The sequence below is a fragment of the Dufourea novaeangliae genome, unplaced genomic scaffold (assembly GCF_001272555.1).
Source record: "Dufourea novaeangliae isolate 0120121106 unplaced genomic scaffold, ASM127255v1 scaffold18, whole genome shotgun sequence".
Taxonomy (NCBI): Eukaryota; Metazoa; Arthropoda; class Insecta; order Hymenoptera; family Halictidae; genus Dufourea; species Dufourea novaeangliae.
Genome location: NW_015373888.1, coordinates 914,675 through 938,962, shown reverse-complemented (window position 1 = coordinate 938,962; position 24,288 = coordinate 914,675). Strand labels below are relative to the sequence as shown.

The following is a 24,288-nucleotide window of genomic DNA, read 5'->3' as shown; positions in this document are numbered from 1 at the left end:
GGATTTTAAATGGAATAAAAGCATCAGTAAACTTTCTACAACTTTTCACGATATTAAGTTCTAAACAATTGCGTATGCTATAAGTGCATATAATCAGATGTCTATTATTGAGATTCTTTTTATTTTATTTAGAACTTAATAGAATCCTTAATAGGATAAATCAATCTTTGTTTGTTTCCAGTATTTGTAAATTAATCTATAAAAATTCATATTTGTATATATATATTTGCAATCTAGTGATTACTGATGCATTAATTAAAAACGCAAATAAAATTTCCCGCTGTTTTTGTGCTTTATAAGTTGTTAGTAGAGCAATCTAGTGTCGTTGCTGGAAACTCCAAACAGCTGTCGTCTGTGTCAAACCGTTGCAGGGGGTTAGCTGAATTCTTCTTCGAAACAGTTTGCTGTTCTCACTAAATTAAGTGCGGTGAGTGTATTAACGCAGATTATATCTATGTATTTGGTTGTAATCAATGTACTTAATCATTCGATCAGGAAATTGTTAAAATCGGTTCATTTTCAACCCATCGATGCTACGTAAGAAAGTCTGTTTGACTAGTTGGTACACTTGATAGGAATGTTAGTCGATTTTTCTTTTATTATGCCGCACACTCTGTAAACAAAAGCATTTTGTTCTAGTATTAAGTATTTACGAAAGATAGAGTGGATTTAAGATAAAAACTATTATCAAAAAGACGCCATGTTCATTATTAGTCACTATACAGGTATATATACCTCTGATTGCTTGTGTGGTATTACTGTATGTCGTGGATTTTAAATTTCGACAAATTGATGAACAAATAAAATGAAAATGAAGTTGTTTACGAAAACATGATTAATTTTGTTAGAATCTGTATAATAAACGGCGTTGGATACGTGCGTTTCTCTTTCAATTTCTGTGCTTCGACAAATACAATAATAACTCTACATACGCCATTATTTATGGCTCGCTAATTGTAGTTTAATTGAAAATAGTTTAATATTCGTCGGTGAAAGTAATTATGAACGAGAAACGAGCACGAAATGTGTTAATATTGCGCTTGCTATCGGTATCTTCGCCAGGCAAGGAATTGGGATAACGTCGTTCTTTTTATTTGAAGTCCACATCTGCTTTAGCATCCTGTGACGTATCAAGAATGTGTGTAAAAATCGCTGTCATCCTGTAATTCGATAATGAATAAAATAGAGCATTGATTATTATGTTACGATTTAACGATATAGTAGATGGTACATCTGCAAAATTATGTAGGGTAGTTTTTTCATTTGTATTTTTATGTAACAACAATTTTCACATAAAGTTTCTAGGGAATTGTTTATCTGCTTATAAGAAAATTCATTGGCTTCACCAATATTTAAGTAATAGATTTTTTTCGTTTTAATATTAGTTAATTTTTAGTAGTTGTAATTACTTTTTCATTATTCAGTCATTCTGATAAAAAAATATATTTAGTATGTATCTATAAATGAATAATAATAAATAGATAAATATTGGTTACTAGAAAAAGTGACGCATTTCAGTATTAAAGTTGAATAGTTCTTCAATATTGCTAATAATAATAAATTATAGAATCATACATCTTAACCTGAATGATGCAGTAAAATAAGGACTTTAATAAAACTATACTGACTAGTGATATTTACATGTTACTATTAAATGAAATATAGTTCTCTCTCATTTTTATTTTTATAAATTAGCGTTTGTACTTGTGAATTTGCATAAAAATTTGCAGTCTAATTATGATATTAAATATTACCAAGTTGTATCAAATATTACAATTCACATAATTTAACGGTTAAAATTGAATAGTGAAAGTATAAAATACGGAAGGGAGCATTTTGTTTTTCAATTTTGGCTCTGTTTTCTTTAATGGGAAACGAATTCGGCAAAAAGAACGTACAAATCGAGAACTAGAAGCTGCTTTGGTCAATTGATGGCCTCCTGCCGGAGTATCATATATTTTTAGAAATATTTTCACGAAGCGTGGGAGTGGATTGTACAGCGGATGCACACTCAGACGCATGGGGGGCGTAAAAAACGACGGAGTGATATCGGTTGATAGGAACATCATGACTGGAGATGTCTGACTACTCCGTAAAGGTCCGATGAACTGTTTGTTCAAACATTCCTTCAAGTACCGAATAAATTGGAGGAGACTCATCTTTCTTTCTTTAGTTTCTTTTCGGTCAATGTGTCACAGGTCCATCGACGTAGCCTGTGGAAATACATTCTACACAGGGATATTGAATGAAAGATTCAACACCTTTTGCTCACCCTGTAAACTGCAGACTCACAACATTCTCCTCGATTAGAAAACATTTCTGTAATTCTGAGCCAACATAGCTACATTTGCAATAATCTTTCAAATTAAATCATCAGGATTTGGGAACCTCGAGGGATACTCTAGGATTTACCGTATTATTTTAAATCAAAAGTTCTAGTATGTACATTATTCTGAAGGACTTTCTGTACGTACAATATTCTTCCGAATTGAAATACGAAATTTCTGGGGGATGTCAATCGTTCTGCGGCCCTACGAATATTACCTTCAAATTTATTTTTTATTAAGGGCTACGACGAGTTCTCAGAAGTATACAGAAACCTCCAAAAGCACACAGAATTCGATACTGGAATTTCATTTCCCGACATTCAAGCGCTCTGCTCTCTTTATCCCCTCTATTTCTGTGCCTTCCATGTATTCCTTCAACTAACTACATACACACTGTTCCAACGATCCTTACCATTCCCAGTCAGACCGTGTTACACTTGAACGGCGAAGAATCGTTCGAGTTTCAGGTTCGACCGTTTCCTCAATATAATGCGAAAAGACGTCAGTCGGTCGACTGAAACCATAAGAAAAGAAGATGAATCCCCCTCGAAGAGGGTTTTAATTTCCCAGGAAAAACGTATTTTCAAAGTCTTCCTCTTTCGTCGCCTTAACACATCCGGCTGGTCGGTGTCCCGTGAACATCCGAGGGCCAAAGGGAATGCACGAGTAAGTTCGCGGGGGGGGGGGGGGGGGGGGTGTGGGGGTTGGATCTCGGCGGCGTACGGTTAAGAAGAAAGGTGTGTGTATACATATATACACAATTAGGTGTCCGACGTGGGCGGCGTGAGGGATCCCCACGACGACAAGAAGGAAAATGCGGGCGAAGGGGGGCCACCGCACAGAGAACCGAGACCATTCTGTGTCGACGACGACGAAACAGGGGCGAAAGGAGAAAGAGCGAAGACCAGCCGCGCGGTGAAAGGGAACGAAAAGGGAAGAAGGGAAAGTGGAGGGATAGCCGTACGAAAGGAGGAGAATGAAAGATAGATTCTTGCGTTTTGTGGTGGGGTTGAGAGGGGTGGTGGGGAGTGGAAGGGACATGGTAGAGAAGGTTGAATCGAGAGACAGAAGGAAGTGCCGACGGTGGAAGAGGGAAAGGATGAAAATGAGAACGGAGAAAGAGGGTCGGATCCGAGTTGTGTCCGATGGAGTTGTGCTAGATGGAGGGAGAGAACCAGTGAGTAGGAGGGTAGAGGGCAGGACAGAGAGGGACAGAGAGGGAGAGCGAGTGAGAAAGGCCGACTCGTAGCCGGGTATCGATCGTCAGCTAGAAAACTACCCCCTTGAGGAAGAGGCGCAGTGTGCAAAACCGACTACGTACGAGTCGGTGGTGTTCGCGGTGCTCGTGGTCCACGCGGCTTTACCCAACGGTCTCTGGATAGTTTCGTTTAACCGTCCCGGGGTGCGTTTGTATTATTTCATTCCTCTGCGTGGGGATCGACGCGATCTCGCGGAACCCCGTTTTCACGTTCCAAGGGGTGGCCCGGTGAATTCCAGGGCCGTTCGAACGCACGAGGTGAGAACTCTTGCTAATCGCGGTGCCATCACGCTTCTGACCTGCATTTGATTTGTCGACGAAACCCTTCATTTCACTCTCTGGATTCCGTGTTTCTCCCCTAGTCGTTCCACTTTTGCTGACTGGGGGAGTCACTTAACAGTCCCGGGGTGGTCGCGAGCACTGACATTGAATAGTCTGGATCGGAATCGGAGGTGGATTTATTCGTCGACAAAGTTCCTTACCCGATTTACGGAGAATTTGTCCATCTTTCATCAGTATTTCAATGTACTTTGGGCACTGTGGGGCGATTCATCGTTTTTGATGTTGCGTGTTCTGCCGTCGAGATATGAAATTCTGCTCGGAAGTTACGTCTTTCTTTGTCAAGATCTTCCATTTCAGTTTTGTCGAATCCATTCTTAATCTCGTCGTTCTATCTTAGGAGAGATTTAACAGAGTCCTAAGTATCAAAACTGATCCCCAGAGTGACTGAATTCCCGGTATTGGACACTTGGTGCGAGACTCGTTTCTCTGTCGCGTTCGTCCTTGAGGGTGACATTTATTCGATCGGTATCAGAGTGCCTCCTTCGGTGTGTCTCGAAGAGGATTCAGTGTCCAAGTGTCATGCTAGTAACAGGGAGATTTAACACTTTGACTGCCACGTCATCCACCTGTGGGTGACGCGTACCTTGCAAAAAGGTTGAATTAATTAAATACCGTTAGAAAATCTTTCCGGAAAATTAATATCATCGTACAAATTTCAAACAGTACCAATAGTATTTATTAACTAAACGAATATACATATATTTTCAACGATATATGACTGAAAAAACGAAATAACGTGTGTCTGGTTATGTACGGGCATTTTCACTGTGGCAGTCGACGTGTTAAACTTCGGTGTCGATGGCTCAAGACTGAAATTCCGCCATGGGTCACCATCTGTCCCTACCAAGTGGCTTTTGAAATTTGTCCTAACAATCTGACGAACCACCAAGTTAGAGGATTTAAACATTCCGCGAGTAAAGTATACTCAAACTAAGAACTCTCCGAATCCTTCCAGTCTTCACTCAAGTTTCTTACTTAACCATCACCAAGTCTCAGTTCCATCTGTTCGTTGCTTCGCGAGGGAATTTAACGTAGATCGAAACGTGATTTTGGCACCGGTCCCTCGACTCCGATTGCCCTCATTCGAGGTCGTCCTCTATTATCCTTCCTCCCCCCCCCCTCCTTGATCCAGCGTGTGCACAATTTTCCTAGCAATTCTCGGCTCCTTCGACGTTCCCAAAGGAGGTTGAAGGTGACGGGCGCCGGTAGAAAGATTATAGGTGAACCTTTTTTTACGTGCAACCTTTGCCCTTATTTGTACGACACTTAGCCCCGTCGTCGGCGTTCTAAGAAGCTTATTAAGGAGGGGGGGGGGGACAGACGTCTATCTCTCTTTCTGTGTCTCTCTTGTTAATTCCTCTTTACGGGCGTACCACTCTATTTTTGGGATCGTGTGCCGACCGATGGGAATGATGACTCGCCGGGAACAATGAGACAAGAAGCGATGGCACCCGTATGATGCAACTCGCCAATAACGAGAAACACACCGAGACATCTCATCGGGTTTACTCATTCCCCCGGATCGGAGCATACCGTAGTCGCGGCCGCGCACAGTGCGTCGAGTATATGGGCGTTCGGGACATATAATCGTAACTTCTGAACTAATCAGTTTTCGGCCTCAGTACAATAATATTTCTTTTTAGAGAGAATACAAAAATGCATCGATTGATGGATAAAAAAATTATACAGTTTTATTCGAAATAATTGAGGTGGCCTTGATAGTTTTTTTATTGAATACAAAGTCTTTTTTGTCAGTATTTACTATTGCAATTTGTTGTAAACTGAATATTGACTAACTTTTTTCGAAACATTTTTTTATCAAATTAACTGTAATTACTATAATACATCGTTATTCGAGTCAGAACACAATTTCGTATAATATATCACAGAATTCATTTCAATTCATTAGAATACAAAAGTTTCTTGATTTTCGTTAAAACATTCGATACTTTTCGTGATTTATCGCTCGAAATCCATGTGTCACTTACATCAGAATACCTTAGCTCTCAATACCGAACCTAAACAGAAATTTACATTGTAAGTAACTCAGTGTACCAGTTAGTAGCAGAAAAAAACATGTAAAATTTTGAAAATATAACAAGTAATGTATCGAAATGTATTTGAAACCCAGGATACATTTTGTCAAATTTTTAAGTTCAATTGAAATCGATAATGTTTAGAAGTTAAACCGAAATGTCATACAGCTGCAGAAAATCAATCTATTTGTAAAAAAATGATAGAAAAGGAAATGTGCGTACCTTGGTGAGTGTTCTCTATTATAAAGTATTCTTATAAATATATTGGAGCAACAGATGCAAATCATTTGCAGATACCAAGTTACAACTAGGCATATTTAAAAAATGGTCGATATTAGCTTATACTTTTTTTTGTAAGAACAACTATTTTCTAACATTGTTCAACGAGATTCAATACTGTCATACGAATAAAAAATTTCGATTTTTGTCCACTGTGCGTGGCGGTTGTAATTCGTGCGCGCGCGTTCTTCCCGCGTGTTGGACACTCGACATTAGGGGGATTACCCGTGCATGTCGGTGTCGTCGTCGGTGATTATTACATCAGAAGAGTAAGTCATGATGCTGGAAAACGTGGTCGATCGATAACATTGAAAATCATCCGTCCGTGGACAGCTGGGTCTGGCGTGTGGCCAATCGGCCACCACATAAATCGCTCAACCCTTCTCTCACCCACTTTGTTCTTCCACCGAAATTCCCCCCCCCCCCTCCGTTGTTTTTTTTCTTCTCAAACCCAGTGAACTCTGTTGCAGATTTTCTCTTTTGGTCCCCGAGAAGACGATAAACACCTAAATACCTCCACCATGGCGTTCGCGGGGTTGAAGAAACAGATCAACAAGGCTAATCAGGTGAGCAAACCCGTGACCGACTGTGACCGTAGGATTAATTGGTCGAGCTTTTTAACCACGGCTTGTCTACGCGCCTCTGAAATTTTTATCAGGGGATTAGAAGTAGTACAAGTCGGACGTAAGCGGAATCGCTGAGAATTGGAGGGCTATAGAGGTTACTGAATTAACAATCCGAGCACTCGTTACTGAATTTCCATGTGACATACAGATCATCGTCCTACGGTGATTTGATCACAATTTTCCTTAATGCGCGTTCACGTTACTGTCTCGCCTACGCGGATTCGTTGACCGAGATTCGTCGTTCTTTTGGGGGGGTCGAGTTTTCGAGCTCCTTCAGCACGTTGATTGCCACAGTGAAAAAGGCCCTGCGTATCCAGACACGCTTTATTTTGTCATTTAAGTGATAAATCATCGAAAATATACGCCTTTAGTTAACGCATTTAGTTGTAAATTATTTAACAACTACGAACAAGTATTTCTTTTTCCATTTTTGTCTATATTACATATCATATAAATGATTCACAATAACATTTTAACATTTTAAAAGCATTTAGTGCCATTTTTCATTCGTTGTCATCTGGCAACTTTGTTTACTTTTATTATAGTTATGTGTAATAATTGACATTATACAGTTATTATACGTAATCAAGACCCATTTTTCGTACCTTTAGCCAGCGAACTCTCTTGAAATATTTAAGAGAAATTACAGTTTTATAAGTTCTTATTGAAAACTACCATCCATACTAAAAAGCATACCATCTATACAAGACTAGAAGAAACTATTACATACTCACAGATATGAAAAAATACACGAGACGATACGGTATTTCACTTCGTGGATTAGAATACGTAGCCATATGGCAACAGTGAGAACGAAAGGGTTAATAGAGGCTGTTAGCCTTGTTTTAAATCGTACTGTGACATTAATTTTATGCAAAAATTCTGTAACGATATTCAAATAATCCAGTTTCTTTTGCAATGCACGTGTCACCCATACTTGGGTGACGTGGTAGTCAAAGTGTTAGAGTTCTCTGGTCTAGGATCCGATTAATCACGGTTTTTATGAATTTTTTTCTCGTTGAAAATTAATCCTTTGGATGGCTCAATTATGAACAATTCTGTAATATTGTCCACTGTGAACATTTGTGGAATATTTCGCGCGGATGACAGTTTGCTACATTGAAAATTTATCACGTTGTCTCTGTACACCGTTATTTATTGCACATATGCAATAGAGCCGCGTCTTATGTAATTATCGAACACTGTATGAACTGATTGTGATGTGGTAACGAACGTCAGGGCACATTAATGTGCACCAATGAGGCTTCCAGACACACGTTTCACGTAATATTTTTACGTTGACTTTCGGGAAAATTAATTTTAAAAAATCCACTCAGATTTAAACCCTACTTTCTTACAAATTCACCTCTGATCTCCATCTGTCGAAAACATTTTCTCGGTGTTTTCTTTTCCATTCGTTGGCTCGAATTTTATTTTCGTTTGTCATCGTTTCAACCCTTTCCAACCTGAATTCTTTTAAACAAAAAAAAAAAACATTTTTGTGAATAATTATTTCTTGGATGTCAAAAAAAAAAAAAAAATAGGAAAATTAAAAAGAAGAAATGAACGAAAAAAATTGTTTACAAACAGAAACGAACATTCATAAAATAATTTCTAAATATTATTATCGGGAATGTATCTATCTAACGTCGAAAGACTTTGATGCCACATTGAATCTTCAGACTCATGATATGCGTTACAAGTGCTAAGTAAGTTAATGATTCCAAATGGAATTTTACGGTCGGAAAGGGTTAAGATTTCTTGTATCGGCAGACAGGTCGTTGGCGATGAATCATAACGGATTGGAAGCTATTAACGATCCAGATTTTCGTATTGATCGGATGTTCCGTGCTGGTTTTATGCAGGCCGTTTCTGACCTGAGAACAGAGGTCTCTCGTCCGCCTCAATACGTCTTGAGTGGAACAATTAATTCTTATTTAGGTTGACACTTATTAAATTCAAGCTGGTAGACGTGCCCAGGCCGCTGTTAAAGGCCCTTCGAATCGGGACGAAACTAACACGACCGGAGAGACAGACGGGGTTTCAACCAGGGACTTCTACCGAAACGTAAAATATCGGTATTATATCGGTATTTTCGGTTGAACCTTCGCCCTATACAATAATCCTATATAAGCTCTACCTTTATAGAAACCGAAAAAATACCGGTATTTATTTTGGTTTTCGGTAATACAATCGGTTTCGATATAGCTTTGATGGCATAATACCTGTATCAAAATCATACCGATTTAAGTCCCTTTCGTTTTCAACACCGTATTCGTGGGTTTGGTATTCGGAGAACGTGGTGGCGGACGGATTGTTTGTAATAGATCGATACGAATCACCGGTTGCGTCCCGGATACCGTATAATTGCCCGTAATCGCGAGAGTCACTTTTCATAAAGGAATGCAAATATTTCGTATAACTGCATCAGCTTCGATTTCCACGGCTATAATTCAAGTTTCCGCGATTTTTCTCTTGTTAAACGGATAACTGAATAGGATTGTCCGGTGAACGGAGAAGTGACTTCAGCGTTCGATCATCGCGAGACAATGTCTTATTCATGAAATATTTATATTCGGATCCGACGATTTATTCTCGGGCAATATTGGTACCAGCGTTTAAGAAATTCGATTGATACTTGAACGAAGTTACTTAATTGGAGGATGTAAACGATTTTTGTTCTGGAAATAAATTACTCGATTCGGTATTGTGTGCACTAAACATTAAATAATTGTTGAAACTCTCTTGACGGTATTATAGTACGCGAGAATAATAGTAGAGATGAAAGATATAACTTGTTCAAGGTCGTTTCCCCCACTGTAAACTGTCCAAGACACGGTTACCTACTTTTACCCCTTTGTACATACGTTTTTCCGAGAAATGCAGTATTGAATCGAATTAACTACATTTTTCTTTGAGATGGACTATGTCAGTTGGGAATTATGAACTCTACTAAAAATACATCACTGGATTAATTTATAATGTTGTAAAGAATAGTTAAGTTTATTATCGAGCAATCCACTATTACTTTAATAAATTTGCAATATAGTTTGAATTTCATGTATCGATTTTGGGAAACAGTGATGTACATTATTCACCCATTAATAGCTGTTGTTGCACAAACGCAACATTAAATTTTTATTTTTTTACATTAGGGTAAAGGCAATATGTTGCTTTATATCTGCCATAATTGTGTTCCTAAAACTTTCAAAAGACATACAAAAATGTTCGTTTGCGAATAAAAAATTATTCTCTTTATATTTACCAATTTTTCAAGTAAGAATGCAGTTCCTCGAAAAATAAGAAAAGACAATACAGGACATATCATTGTGGGACATTCAGACAAATCAAGAAAGAGATGCAGAAAGTCAAACGATTTATATGTGTAACAAAAGCAATGTCCATTTACATTATATTCAGCATATTTTAGGGCCATAATGAATAATTATTTAATTCTGTATAATGTTTTAAGTCGTTGATATTTTGTGATTACAGTACTACATTTTTAATTTAATAAAATATAATTTAATCCGCTCACTGCATCTTTTTCGTGTTTTGTACAAAAAATTTTGTTCATAAAATCAAGAACCAAGTAATTGTAAGACTATTTCAAACATATTTTTACCATAGTTTTTTTATAAACAATGTGTTTTCTCACGATAAATAATGAAGTAGTAGTCTCAATAACACTGTTTTTCTAATGTTTGGATGTCATTTAAAGAAATTTCGTACTGTCGATCGTCAAGAAATGTTCCAAATATTGTCGCTAAAGTGATAAAGTAGACGTCCATCCACTGTAGTTGACAAAAACGTATTTTAATTGAAAATAAATACTATACATAGGCGTAGAGTTTCTACTTTAACACTAGAACTACTAAACCCGCCAAAAGGACGGATTACAGATTTACTATTTTGCCATTACTGGAATTATAATGGTGCTTTTGGTGGAATTTATGTTGGCTTTTAATTTACTAAAGATTTTATTTTATGGCATACTATGCTAGATTGTCTTACATATTCTGTATCTTATTGTGTTATACAATTTCTAGTGTTAATGCTTGGTCGCTAATGGGTTAATTCGCGATTACCAGAGACCATGTCCCGTAGTTTAAACTATTTTCAACGTTTTCCACTACACCATTGATTGTACAGATACCATACCAGAAGCAGAAAATATTTTCTGTACAAGTTACGAATCCATATCATCTCCATTTTCCTTCCTTCATCTCCCCTCGGATGGTCTGGCGCCCTTTTTTTCCCCTACAGCCGATTGATTAATCCGCGAATCCCGGCGAAGCGATATTTCACGGTCCCTGTGGCCACGCACGTCGTACAAACATTCTAACACAATGCATAAATGTGCATAAATTCGAGTCGAACGGCACGTGACATTGCATCCCCGGCCGGATGTGGGTCAGATTTACTCTAGGACGACGTTTAATTGGCAATGGGTACGTAGGTACGGTGGATACCTCTGCTCCTGCGTGTAGTAACCGTATATAAGTGGGTCACCGCGTTAAATATGGGTCAGGGTCGTACGGGAAGCTTCATCAAATAATCGTGTTGCTTGGCTTTCACGCTTTTCAAGGATCACAGGCCATATTGTTGCTTCGATCGCAACGTTCAGCTTTCGAGCGTCGACATTACACACATTCGCGGCGATCATGCGGAGTTAATACGTCGTGAACGATTGTTAATTAACTCCATTCTTTCGGTTGTAGAAACTCCACTTTCCCTTCGTCTTTATGCCTCCGACAAATGAAATCCTTCCCCCACGAGAATAATTGAAAAGCGAATTTCTTATTGCTCGACATTACCGAGGAATGAAAATGAGAATTTCATGGTAATTATTCCGTTCGTTTTAATTTTTTATTTTTACGACGCAATGTGTTAAATTCCCGTGGAAAGGATCAAAAGGATTCGACGAACGAGTGCAATCTATCCTCGATTATTATTAAGGGATGAAACGAACGAAAATTGCTTTCACAGCCGAGGAGAGCTCGGATTTCACTCGGAGCATAAAACCTGATTGTTAGTCTGCAAAATGGATTGTTTTCATTTCACGTTACGAGCAGTGCAGGATTGTTTCCACCGGGGAAAAACGTGTATCCGGGATATTGCGCTATGGAGAACGGTTGTAATTTTCGTCGACGCGATTGAACGGGCGGCCGTAGTTCGGCGGAAACTGCGGTGCCCCTCTGATTAAACCAAGAACTTTTGAAAAAATACCACGAGCACACTGCGAAATTTAATACTACTCTGTCACGAGGTAGATTTCAATATTACAATGGAGATAATACGGGCCAAGAAAAATGGAAAAAGGAAAGAACGATGCCAGCGAGCAACGGTCGCTGGACTAGAAACGCAGGGGTACGAAATTACAAATGATAACAAGAAATTACCATTTCTGTGTCTGCCAGTGGGTGAAACTGTTTCCACAAGACATCCAGAATGGTGTTTAACTCGATCCAAGATTTAATCTTTCGGTCACGATTGCCAGATAAAAGTCGTTGGATATCCTCGGGACACTTTTTGTTTCGGTTGGCAAAATTTCAAAGGCATCGCTTTGGATCAATTGACTGCGGATATTATTGATCCGGTAGTGGCCCTATCCTTTCTGACGGTTTTTCTCTCCCCCTTTTTCAAACATTCTACGACTATATTCCCTTGCACACCCGTCTCCCTTTGGTTATCATCGCCCCCCTCCCCTCCTACCCCCGTTCAAGGGGAAATCTCGTTTGGTCTTTTAGGATGATCTCGCTTTACGAGCAATTAACTAACACCGGTCGGCTTTTTTATGCGTTCCTCGGAAATTCTTCTAATATCGTACTTCATTCCGACGTCGAGGACGATTCGCAGTTTGTCCGTGATATCGTTTCACCGATACGATTTCTCTGGGGCTGTGCCATGGCGCAATAAAAGGGGATGAACACGACTGTTCCAATAAAATAAGGGGATATCCTTGTAACGTCGTAGAAACACGAGAACTAAATAAAACTTCCGTGCGAGTAAATGATATTGATAAAAAGTATAGAACTTTTGTGGTGGATTTGATCCATCTTTAATACTAGAACTACCAAGCCCGTCGAAATGTCGGGTTACAGATATTTTTCGTTATATTCCCGTATTTGTTTCCTATCAAGTGTCTTGACTTTTAATTATCTGCCCAAGTATACCTTGATATACCAAGACCTGTCAAAATGATGGGTCAATAAAATGAATTATAAAATGACTTTTAGACTAAGAAATATATATCAGTATCTTTTCGTATGTTTATACAAAGAATTAGCGTTATTTATTTCAATAGTTTTCATCCGTATTTGTCATTCTAAAATGTTTTTTTGTTCTTATACTTCAAAATGCCGCGTGAATGATGCCGCAGCGATTGTTGAAAGTCTAATCAATATTTTGATATATTTAATATATTTAATTATATTCGGTATGTCAATACAACTTACCTAATATGAAAGGGGTTTCGAGAAACAATAAATTATTAGAAATATTATCTAATATCGAGGAAGACGGTTCAGACACGACTGCTTAGTTCTATTTACGACGTACAATAATCTTATAAATTATCTTACAATAATCTTATAAGTTATCTTACAATAATAGTTCCATTTATGTCAGTAGAATAATCAAAGCTGATCACGTTTCGTGGTCCACCCTGTATGCATATTGTAATAAAAGTTGCGAAGAATCTCAGAAAATACACTGTTATGTATTCTAAGAGTTTACGAACTTATGAACCAGTGATTTTGACTGCATTGGTAGCTGTAATGTTGAACTTTATCGCAAGTTCTCTGCTGACGAAATAATTTCTAATCGAACTTATGCTTTCCAAAGTACATGACGGAGAAGATGGGCGGCGCGGAAGGAACCAAGCTTGACGTGGATTTCATGGACATGGAGAGGGTGAGTACGCGATTTTTTACATTCTTAAGGTTTCCCGCTCCACGTTCCAACCTCGGATCGATCCTCGGTCGTGCGGCGGGAAATTCGTTGGTATTCCGAGATTACGTATCCGTCTATCTCTAATCTAAGCCGAGAGCATTGAAAAATGGGATGGTACAAATTTTGACCGTAGAAAACGGACGTCACGTACGAGCTTGTCGAGGAGCTGCAGATGAAAACGAAAGAATTCCTGCAACCGAATCCGACAGCGAGGGCAAAGATGGCGGCGGTCAAGGGCATCAGCAAGCTTAGCGGTCAGGCGAAAGCTTCGACCTATCCCCAGCCGGAAGGCGTTCTTGGCGATTGTATGCTCACCTATGGCAAGAAGCTCGGAGAAGATAGTATTTTCGGTACGTGGAATCGGTCCGAATACCTGGATCCATTCGTAAAATTTATCTCCAGCGATTGTATTTAAACGTTCATTGCGAAACGTTTTAGCCACGCTTTTTATAATAATAATTTATGAGTAAGACAAGCTAACCGGTTGTCGAGTAGTTGTTTCACGAGTTTGCTGACGATTTCGTAACTAATTTGAACGTCTCGTTATAACACTTAGGCAGTGTTCGGTTGCAAATAGATAAGTACCGTTTTTTAATATATAGAAAGAAGTGAAAGATTAATTACTGATCAGTACAGTGGGTGATCGGTTAACGAACATAATCCATTCAAAGAAAATGTTCGTTATCCGATCATCCATTTACCATAGATTTTTATGGGAATTTGATTAATTCATTCGGGAAATCCAAGAAATAAATAAAAATTATTATTAATACTACGTTTATCATCCGATCTGTTCGTTAACCGATTACCCACTGTATACGCACATTAATCCATTAGAAGAAGAACATTTAGAGAGAGAGAGAGAGAGAGAGAGAGAGAGAGAGAGAGACAAGATACGTAGTATAACATCTTCGAACTTTGTTACTATTCCCAAATACTGACCAACTGACCAATATTTAAAAAAAAGAGATAAATATTATCGTTGGTACTTTAACGAGGGCTTACGTTTACACCCCACGAGAAATTTATTCCCTCTTCATTTACATTCGCAAGATACTTAACCGAAACTTCGTGCTCTATGTAGTTCTCAGGGACCAGACACATAAATATGTAGCTAAGTACGGGAAGGGATTCATTCGTCTTTTCTAATTCCCGCAGCTCTGGCTCTCATTGAAATGGGGGAGGCGATGAAGCAGATGGCGGACGTGAAATATTCTTTGGACGACAACATTAAGCAAAACTTTCTTGAGCCCCTGCACCATTTGCAGACCAAAGACCTGAAGGAGGTGATGGTAAGTTTTCACGGTTATTGGAAAAGTTTGTTCACCTCGGTTAACATTCAATCCAGGGGTGGGAGGTATATTGTCCTAGTTTAACCGGTGATATTCGCCTCCTGTTTCAGCACCACCGGAAAAAACTTCAGGGACGACGACTGGACTTCGATTGCAAGCGAAGACGCCAAGCGAAAGGTACGCTCGTTGTCCGCGCGTTCACTCTTCAATTCCTCGCATCTTTATTGATTTATTTAAGCAGCACACGTCGGTACTGCCGTACCGTGGCCTTGCGACACGAAAACTTGACGCGTTTGCAATTATAATTTCGTGTTTTCCGATAAACGACACCCTGGCCCGGTTCACCCTGGCAAATAACGCGTGGATGATCCAGCTGGCTGCACGGTTAGGCGTGCGATCTTCTGTGATACTTGATGTCCCATTAGACAATGGCCGATTCTAATGAATAGAATTTTGATATTGAATAGAAGCGAAACGAAACGTTTCCATGTTAAACAGAATACATATTCATTAGACTTGTCCCATGGAACACTTGAAATAATAGTGTTTAAAGGTATCCTTCTTGTACCTTTAACCAAACTGACACAAAAAAAACTGTGACTCGCTGTACATACATTGCACTCGCATGTACTACCGCATGTGCACGTACAATTGTGATTGTGATTGTAATTCGTTACGATTACGGGTGTGTCAGGCGGTACCAGTATATTTTGTTTACTTTACAAAATTGTCGGAACAATTTTGATTTTCGTTTCTTTGAACGCTTCCTTCGTTACTAGCAACCGGGAAAAGATCCGCCAGTCCGCATTTTGGAAGCCCTGCAAAGACTTCGTCACCATATACCGGTACGTCATTACTCTAGGAGCGATCGTCGTCGAATTTATTTTTTTTTTTGTTGAACTCGCAGCCTTGTAGATTTGTATCTTCCTGACTTTGAGGTACTTTTGTGTATTTTGCGGTAAACGTATGTAGAGGTATACCAGAGAGTGATCCACATTCGTTTCTGATATTTCTGAAAGGAAAGTAACAGGTATACGTACGCAAGTGTCTGTAATACTCAAGTATTTGCGAGTGCACCGAATGTTGAATGTATTGTGGTAAATCTCCCGACAGAACTTAAATATCTGCACATTGCTTGCGTTAGAAAAAAAAGGGACGTACGCCGTCGATGCACTTAGGTGTTACTTAGGTGTTATTTCAGGTCCGGTTTACTTTTGCTAGCGTTAAGTTCCGCTTTCTCGTTCTGTTCTCTTCCGTATTCGTGTGTATCTATCTTAGGCATCCAAGCAACCCAGTAGTGCAATATTTAATACCTTCGCTGGCGCAAATTTTGCGAGCAGGTTCTCACGTTTCAGACGATGAGATACGTCAGGCCGAGGATAAGTTCGCAGAGAGTCTTCATCTCGCACAGTTGGGCATGTTCAATCTGTTGGAGAACGATGTGAGTTCTGTTCACAGAACCGATGATATTTAAAGAAAACCAGTCGACATAGAATACTGAATAATACCGTTACCATTTCCTGTGTTTTTATTCAGGTGGAACAAGTGGCACAGCTGGCAACGTTCAGTGAAGCTCTCTTGGATTATCATCAGCAGTGTACCGAGATTTTGAGAACATTAACGGAAACGCTTCTGGAGAAGTACGTAATTACATATACGAAGTTTGAGATTGCCCAAAATTCGTGTATATTTTTAATACAATCATTTGTTTGCCAATTACAGGAAAGACGATGCAGCGAACAAACCAAAAATGGAATTTGTGCCCAAGACCTTGGCTGACCTGCACGTCGATGTATTACCCGGATTGGATGCTATGAACGGTGGGAACTACTCTCTTCACGGTAAAACACTTTTTACACATACACATACAAAAACGATGATACCTATGGGTGGACTGGCTGTTTGTTTCTTGTCTCCTTTGTCATGCAACGAATCTAAGTGTCCTATAACTATATGTATACTCTAACCATGAATCTTGTCGTACTTTCTCCTCTGTGAATTTTCTTGTCACTTCTTTTGGCTGATGGATGGATACTGAATTTCATTGTATCTTAGCGCTCGAAGGACAATGTATCACGCATATACGGTGTAAGATAATCTGGGCAATGTTCTCTATTAAAGATCAGAGTCCGATCTGCCGATGAACTTTACAGGAAATTGAAGAAATCATTTTCTTCACCTTTTATTTTCAAATCATAATGTAGAGTATCGTAGCCAGACGTGTAGAATAAAATCACTAGTGACCGAGTCAGAAGATGAACTGTTAATAGCCATGGAAGTAGAGTAAACTTAAATCTATGTCACAAAGTAATAAAATAAAATTATTTTTCATTGTGCAGCTACAATGGGTAGACGTCTCTAGCAAAAGCACATATAAGTTGGACTCTATTTAGCGAGTAGAATGTAGACGTGCCTAGCCAAACAAAGATTTACACTATATAATGATTACTTGTAACCAAATTATATGAAGTTTTATTTTGTGTAGTGTAATATAATCCGTACCTTATTAGACAAAGAAAAGAAAGCATTCCTAATAAATACGTAATATAGATTCACCCTTAATCTGCCAAAAAAGTTGCACTGATATTTTTAACATTTCTATCATTGATGTTTTCCAAAGCTGAAAATAATTGTCCAGATTTCACTGTACAGACTCCTTTCGATTATCGTCTGGTTTTTTCTACATGATTATTGTCCTGGCGTTATCCCCACCACTGGGGCAGGGAGACCAAGGAATCTGTCAAACGCATACTTTGTTACCCTTCCGCTTTTGTTGCCGAAGCTGGGGCTTCGGGCAAACAAATTTACGAGGGTCTGAAGCATTTCTCCCTATAAGATTATTGTCCCGGCACAGACCCAAGTTCGGGACGATAATCAAGAAGAGTCTGTATTTTCTTTTATGGTATGCGAAATAAGGGAATCGTTTGAGGTGTTACACTCCATTAAAACCATTCTGTACAACAACACTTCTATTACACACTATCCGAATGTTTTTATGTGTACATTTCGGCATACTTGAATGTCTATCCTTCTGACACAATGTAGGGGCAAGTCGATCTGGGTCTCCGACCCATGAAGGGAAGCGCTCGCAGCTCGAGCTATTTCCGGCTGGGAACCCGCCACAATCTGCCAATGGTAAATTTTGCATGGGGTTGCCTTCTCCCGGCGTACCTTAATCAATCTATTACTTGACCTCAATTTATCGCTTTTCGTGCACCGCAACCAAAGGGGCTAGAGACTAATTAATGTCTCCTCATTTATGTACCTTCATTCGTACACAATTAACCACAGTGTAATTACTGGCACGCATGCTTGTTCATGAACCGCACTATCTTTTCTGTTACACACTAATTTACGCTTTTCTCTTTTACTATATTTTTGCAGGCAATCAATTAACGATAAATATAATTTTTAGCTAGGCATAATATATCTTTTAGGACTTGTTAGGCGGATGAAATTTTTTGTATCGAGTAGTACTGTCAACGTAGAACTATGAATACGAATATCGATGAATATAATTTTTAGCTAGGTACAATATTTATTTCAGCCATCATTAGGCAGATGTAATTTTGTGTATTGAGTAGTACTATCAACGTATAGTGAAACCATCACAAGCAGATAGTTAATTGTTATGGTTCTAACCACGTACTTAAGATTATCGAAGAGAGCATAGTATGTCGTAGTATGTAAGTTTTTTTTTTTCATATGCCAAGAGTTTTACTATTTTTCAGCTTCTCCTTTGCCGTCTCCGAGTAAATCGCCAGCAAGGACTCCGATGTCAAGACAACCTTGCTGTACAGCTTTGTACGATTTCGAGCCGGAGAATCCTGGAGAGCTTGGATTCAAAGTAAATATGACAATATATTAAATCATAACTTAGTAATATATTCGTTTTAGTTGTAGAATTGTCTCTAAACAATCCTGTCAGTATCGACAAGTTTTTTTTTCTGTAGCTGTACAGTAATTATTAGAGCCTGTCGGGGTATCCCAACAATTAAATATATTTTTCCAGGAGAACGATACGATTACTCTGATCCAAAAAATCGACGAGAACTGGTACGAGGGCAGCCTGAATGGTCGCACCGGTTTCTTCCCAGTAACTTACGTGCAAGTCGTAGTGCCATTACCTTAAAAGAACATGCTACGTCCCGAAACCAAAGAGCCTGCATTCGTTCACCAGCGTCTACCACGAAATTATCTTAACGCTCCAATTAGCCTAACTCTCTATCTCTCTCTCTTGAAGACTTCTCTATTGTCACTTACGTTCTTATGGTCCCGAGGCTTGTTCGTGACGACGGATTTCAAAGTTTCTCTGTCTCGTTTCCGTTTTCGTTTCTCGTGTCCCAAGAATAGCTGTATACGCATGTTAATGTACATATATAATGTTATAGTGTCTTCTATCGGCGTAAGGACCCTCGCGAGCACAGACACACACGACACAAGACATATGATGATACACACTGATACTAAGGACACTAAAGTACCTACGACGGTAGTACCACTGTCAAAGGCGGGCTCATTTCTCACGTTCGATGTCGTCTCATAGTCATGATAAATTGCATCCTCGTTAGTTTCCTCACCAAAGTTCAATTGCACAAAGATATCAAGACCGCCAAGACTGCATTGAAATTCGAGTAGCAAGACCGTTTTTCGAATACTCTTTTTACATCATGTTGATTTGTGATCATCGTCGGCGTATTATTAATTAGGAAAAAACGTTAAGTTTAGTATTCAGTTTCGTTAGCGGTAATCTGTTTGTGATGAGTTTTTAAGGCGATTCGTTGCTCAGTTGAAAGCGTGGTAGATTGCTTGCATGAGGCCATCTCATCGTTGTAAATGTTTTTTTTTATACGTTTGTTTGTTGATACCGAAAGAAACGAATCATGTCGATTCACGGCGTACATTTCTGAGTTGGTCCGCACGGCGAAAACGTGTATAGTATTTGCCCCCCCCCCCCATTCCCTAAGTCGTTTGACGTTTAGTCGATCGTTTTACTTCGTTCTAATCATTTAGGTAAAACCGAATAGAAATTAGAGTTTAGTTTAAGCAATCTTCAATATGGCGGCGAATCTCTTCCACGAAGTCGTTATCGAGACAAACGGTGAACAGCTAGCTAGATCCTCGGATTCCGTTCACAGTTTTCCGTCGTGACTGCTTCAAGTCGTAAGAAACACAAATTATGTCTAGATTCTTTGTTGATTATTAATCAAATCGATTCTAATTTCTTTACAAGCTAGCTAAGAACAACTCAAGTGACTTCCTTAAATGGATTCGATTTGCTGTTAAATGGAATTCTCTTCCACGTTCCTCCTTGTCCGTTCCAAGTTCTGAAACAGAGAATCTTGATCCGAATTAGAGTGTATTCATCACGATTAGTTCGTTCCCTTCACTGACTTTGTACGAGAGTTCAACCGCCAGAACAATGAAAGTAATTAAGGAACTTGGTTATTTGTTGCCACGTTAAAAAAAATATATATATATATATATATATACTTATACATATATATATGTTGTCAATAACGGCGACAACGCTGATGACTAAGACGATGGCATTATTATTATTAATATTCGCATATTTTTCCATTACTTGTTAAATACATTCACACCGTGGAAAACGTTCTTGGCCTTACCCTTGTATTCTTAATTGTTCCACACGCAGGTTCGTATAGTGTTTATCAATTTTTCCGACGGTTCGAGCAGCGTTCCGATTAAACTGTGAATTATAACTTTATAATAATCGAGGTAGTCGTATTAATTAAGGATAATAACGATACTATCAACGCGATCGAACAATATTATGAAAGAAGTAGGTTTACTTGTTAACGTTATATTAGTTGTATGTATAATCTATATACATATATGTACAAATTAGGTATTTTTTATGAGTTAATTGCATCACTATGATCTCGTACAACGTATGTCAGTGAATTATAATATATTTTCAGAGAAAAAAAAAAGGTATTGAAAGAAGCCGTTGCGTTTAATCGAGACGTTGTTCCGATGGCCGCTCGAATTGCCAAGAATTGAAACTTACGGGTTCATTTTACCGCGAAGTGAAAGGACTGAAAAACCAAAAAGGTGTTACAAACTATTGGCCAATGTCCAAGCCGCGATGTATATATATATATATCGCTACTGCTGCTACCGTCATCAGCGTTCAGTCACTGCAGACGCAAAAAAAAAAAAAGTACGAAGAGAAGAAAAAGACATTGATAATTTTATCTATTATAATTATCGTGAGCCACGAAACTTTCTCCCCGAGACAGACTCGAAGTGTTATCGATGTTGTGCAATATTAAAGTTTAACATCACGGTGTTTAAAAGTCAGTTAACGCGATAGCTGGATCAGTGTTTCTCAAATCCGTGATTGGTAAATCAAAAAAAAAAAAAAAAAAAAAAAAGAAAAAGAAGAACGAAGATGCGTGTCGGTCGTTAAATGAATGTTAACATCCTTCCGTCAGGTCCGATGACGAGTCGTCTAACGTTTCGAACACGGTGTTATGTAAATTGTCACGACCGAGAACGACTAACTCGAAGGTCCACCGGAAATATACACGTTCTACCTCTGTACATTTATCGAGTAGACCCCGCCGAAAAATGTTCGAAATCGATTTGTAAACGAAAGATCCAACGTTTTTCTATCGATTGAAATGTCGACGCGTGATCAAGTGGTGTCGCCTGGCTCAAAGTGCTACATAATACCCGTTGAGATCTCGTGATTTTGCCTTCAGTAGAGCGACGCGTAACACGGGAGAACGTAACAGTTAGCGAATCTAAGTGCCATACAAGCATTTCTCCAATATGTTTATCGACGTGCAAGAAAAGGAGAGACGTCAACTACGTTAGAACGGTAGCCGTTAGCGAAGGAACACAACGTCAGTTAGGATCGATTGTTTTTATGGTTCTCTTGAGCGTGATCCCCTGCTAGGAAGTTCGTCAATTAATAAGAATACGAGAATCGGCGAGGCGCGGGGTTTTACATCTTCCAAAGATGCCGGATAGTTACGAGACGAGTGAGAATAAAAAAAAAAGATGCTTGGCTTGAAGCAGACATGAGAATAAATTGTTTGATATACAAAACAAGAATAGTAAAAACAAAAAGAACATAATATTACTAACATGACACAGAAAATACAGAATATCAGAAACACGGAGATAGTCGTCACCTGAAGTTTTTTTCTTTTGTTTTTTCTTCAGAATGATTTATAACAAATATTTTGGCACAATTCTATTCGAACGATGTCTCGTGTCTGGCTCGAAGCTCGATGGGAGTCCTGCAATTTGCGTCCACGTGAAAACGAAAGCAATATAAATATAAGAACGGAGATATTTTCATGGAACGGAAGACATATCACTGGTCGAACGCGGTCCGCGCGACTTTTGAGACACACTGATGCCGGATATACTGTGAACGAAAAAGATAAAAAAAAGAAAAAGAAAATGAAAGCTACGAAAACGGGAGGTGAATAAGTTTGCCCGCGTGATAATATTTGTTTCCACGTTAACGCCCGCGTTTGCCTTCACTCTTGTGGCCCGAACCAACTCTTCGACGGGAATTGAAGAAAAAGAAAAAAAGAAAAGAAACCGGTCGACGATCGTGAAGTAAAAGAAAAGAGGGATAAAAACCGAAAAAAAAACGCAGAAACGAATGAAATGAAATGATCTATAAAAAAAAAAAAAAAACACTAAAATCGGTATCTTACTCTATAAATGTTGGCTATTGTTAAATGTTGAATATTGTTCTGCGGAGGGCTTGCCTCCTTTCGAGCGAGACGAAGCACTACGCTTCGAATCGATGATTGTCCTCTTTTGTTCTTTTCTGTTTTTTTCTTTTCAGATTGCTTGACTTCTCGTACCAAAAGACGATCCCGTCTTTGTCGCACGCCTTCTTCTTTTTTTCATTACTCCATACGAACGAGCTTTTACTTTGTACATATTTATAAGTATACACGTGTATAGGTTTAGAATTTTATCGCGATAACGTATTATTAATTTCGCGTTAGGTTAGATTTTAGAGAACCTTTTCGGGCAGGATAGGAAACGGTATAATATATACATGCATATATATACATATATGTATTATATATACGTTCGAATGTACGAGTTCCGTTCGAAGTGACAAGCTCTCCGCATTTTAATTGTAATCTAACTATTTGGGGTTCGAGCAGACATCGAATCTATCGTTCCCCGCTAAGTCACTGAGCATCCTTGGTCTGAAAAAATTGGATTACGGACGCATAGGTTATCTCGCCCGCCCCAGCTGCCTCCAGCCTTTATACGTTAGCCGTGGCTTGCTGTTTATATGTACACACTAGTTTCCCGCGTCCATGAAACGAGAAACTTAATGCTTCTCCCGGTTTATGCTCCTCGCGTTTACGGTCCACTTATATTTTGTAAGCGTCAGATTGTTCCGTACTCGCGTGGACCATCATCGGAGAACGGAGCAATGGTTTCTTCGTTTTTGCAAACCAGGCTTCATTTTTTCAAGGCCTCTATTCTCCTCTGCGATCTCGTTACGTTTACTACTACTGCCCTTGTTTATTGTTCCGAAAACGAAGAGACGACCAGTGGATGCGACGCAGTGATACTTTCAGACAATACATTACAATTAATTACACTTATATTAATAAATTAATCTATTATGATTATTGAGCTCCGATTGAAGAGGAATATACGACATGTACTCGATTTCGGTCAATGCTAAATAATTATTAACATTAACTAAGGAAATAAAGTGTGCTCTATGTCATGCTACAATGTGATTTTTCAACCGACTCGACACTCGACTGCCATTTTTTTTTCTTTTGTATAAATACACCCCATATTTTTTATTAAGTTTCTATTGTATTGTATCCCATTTTCATTCGATTTTTCGGTTCTGTTCAGTGTTTATTTGAAAAGCTTTTTTCACCGCTCCTTTTCACACTTTGTACCGTCGTTTACAACGTAATGGTAGTGATTAATTTATATTTTCGAAACTGTAATCCCTATTATTGTACCTACAAATATTTATACATTAGATGTATGCAAGAGTAACAGAGTAATAGCCGTCATTTTAAAATTGGTATCGCGGTTTTATTTTCTTTTAATACAATTTTTGCGAAAAAAAAATGACAACCGGGGTTTTAATACACGAGTAGATATTATTTCGACTAATAGGTCCCTCTAGTGGTT

General features: G+C 38.7%; 1 protein-coding gene across 6 annotated transcripts; it reads left to right on the top strand.

Annotated features, from left to right (window-relative positions):
• Positions 1–351: 351 nt before the first annotated feature.
• LOC107185562 (endophilin-A) lies at positions 352–23,929 on the top strand. Of its 6 annotated transcripts, none has more exons than XM_015573313.1 (12): positions 352–427; positions 6,713–6,808; positions 13,715–13,783; positions 13,956–14,172; positions 14,981–15,114; positions 15,225–15,291; positions 16,455–16,555; positions 16,651–16,754; positions 16,837–16,934; positions 18,160–18,249; positions 18,846–18,961; positions 22,952–23,929. In XM_015573313.1, exons 2-12 carry the CDS (start codon positions 6,764–6,766, stop codon positions 22,958–22,960), a joined length of 1,050 nt encoding a protein of 349 aa, XP_015428799.1. In that variant the 5' UTR covers positions 352–427; positions 6,713–6,763; the 3' UTR covers positions 22,961–23,929. The 6 variants fall into 6 exon arrangements, with proteins under 6 accessions (XP_015428799.1, XP_015428774.1, XP_015428759.1 ...); XM_015573288.1 differs by lacking the exon at positions 22,952–23,929 and adding an exon at positions 19,127–20,088 and having other exon boundaries at positions 16,470–16,555; XM_015573273.1 differs by lacking the exon at positions 22,952–23,929 and adding an exon at positions 19,127–20,088.
• Positions 23,930–24,288: the final 359 nt, after the last annotated feature.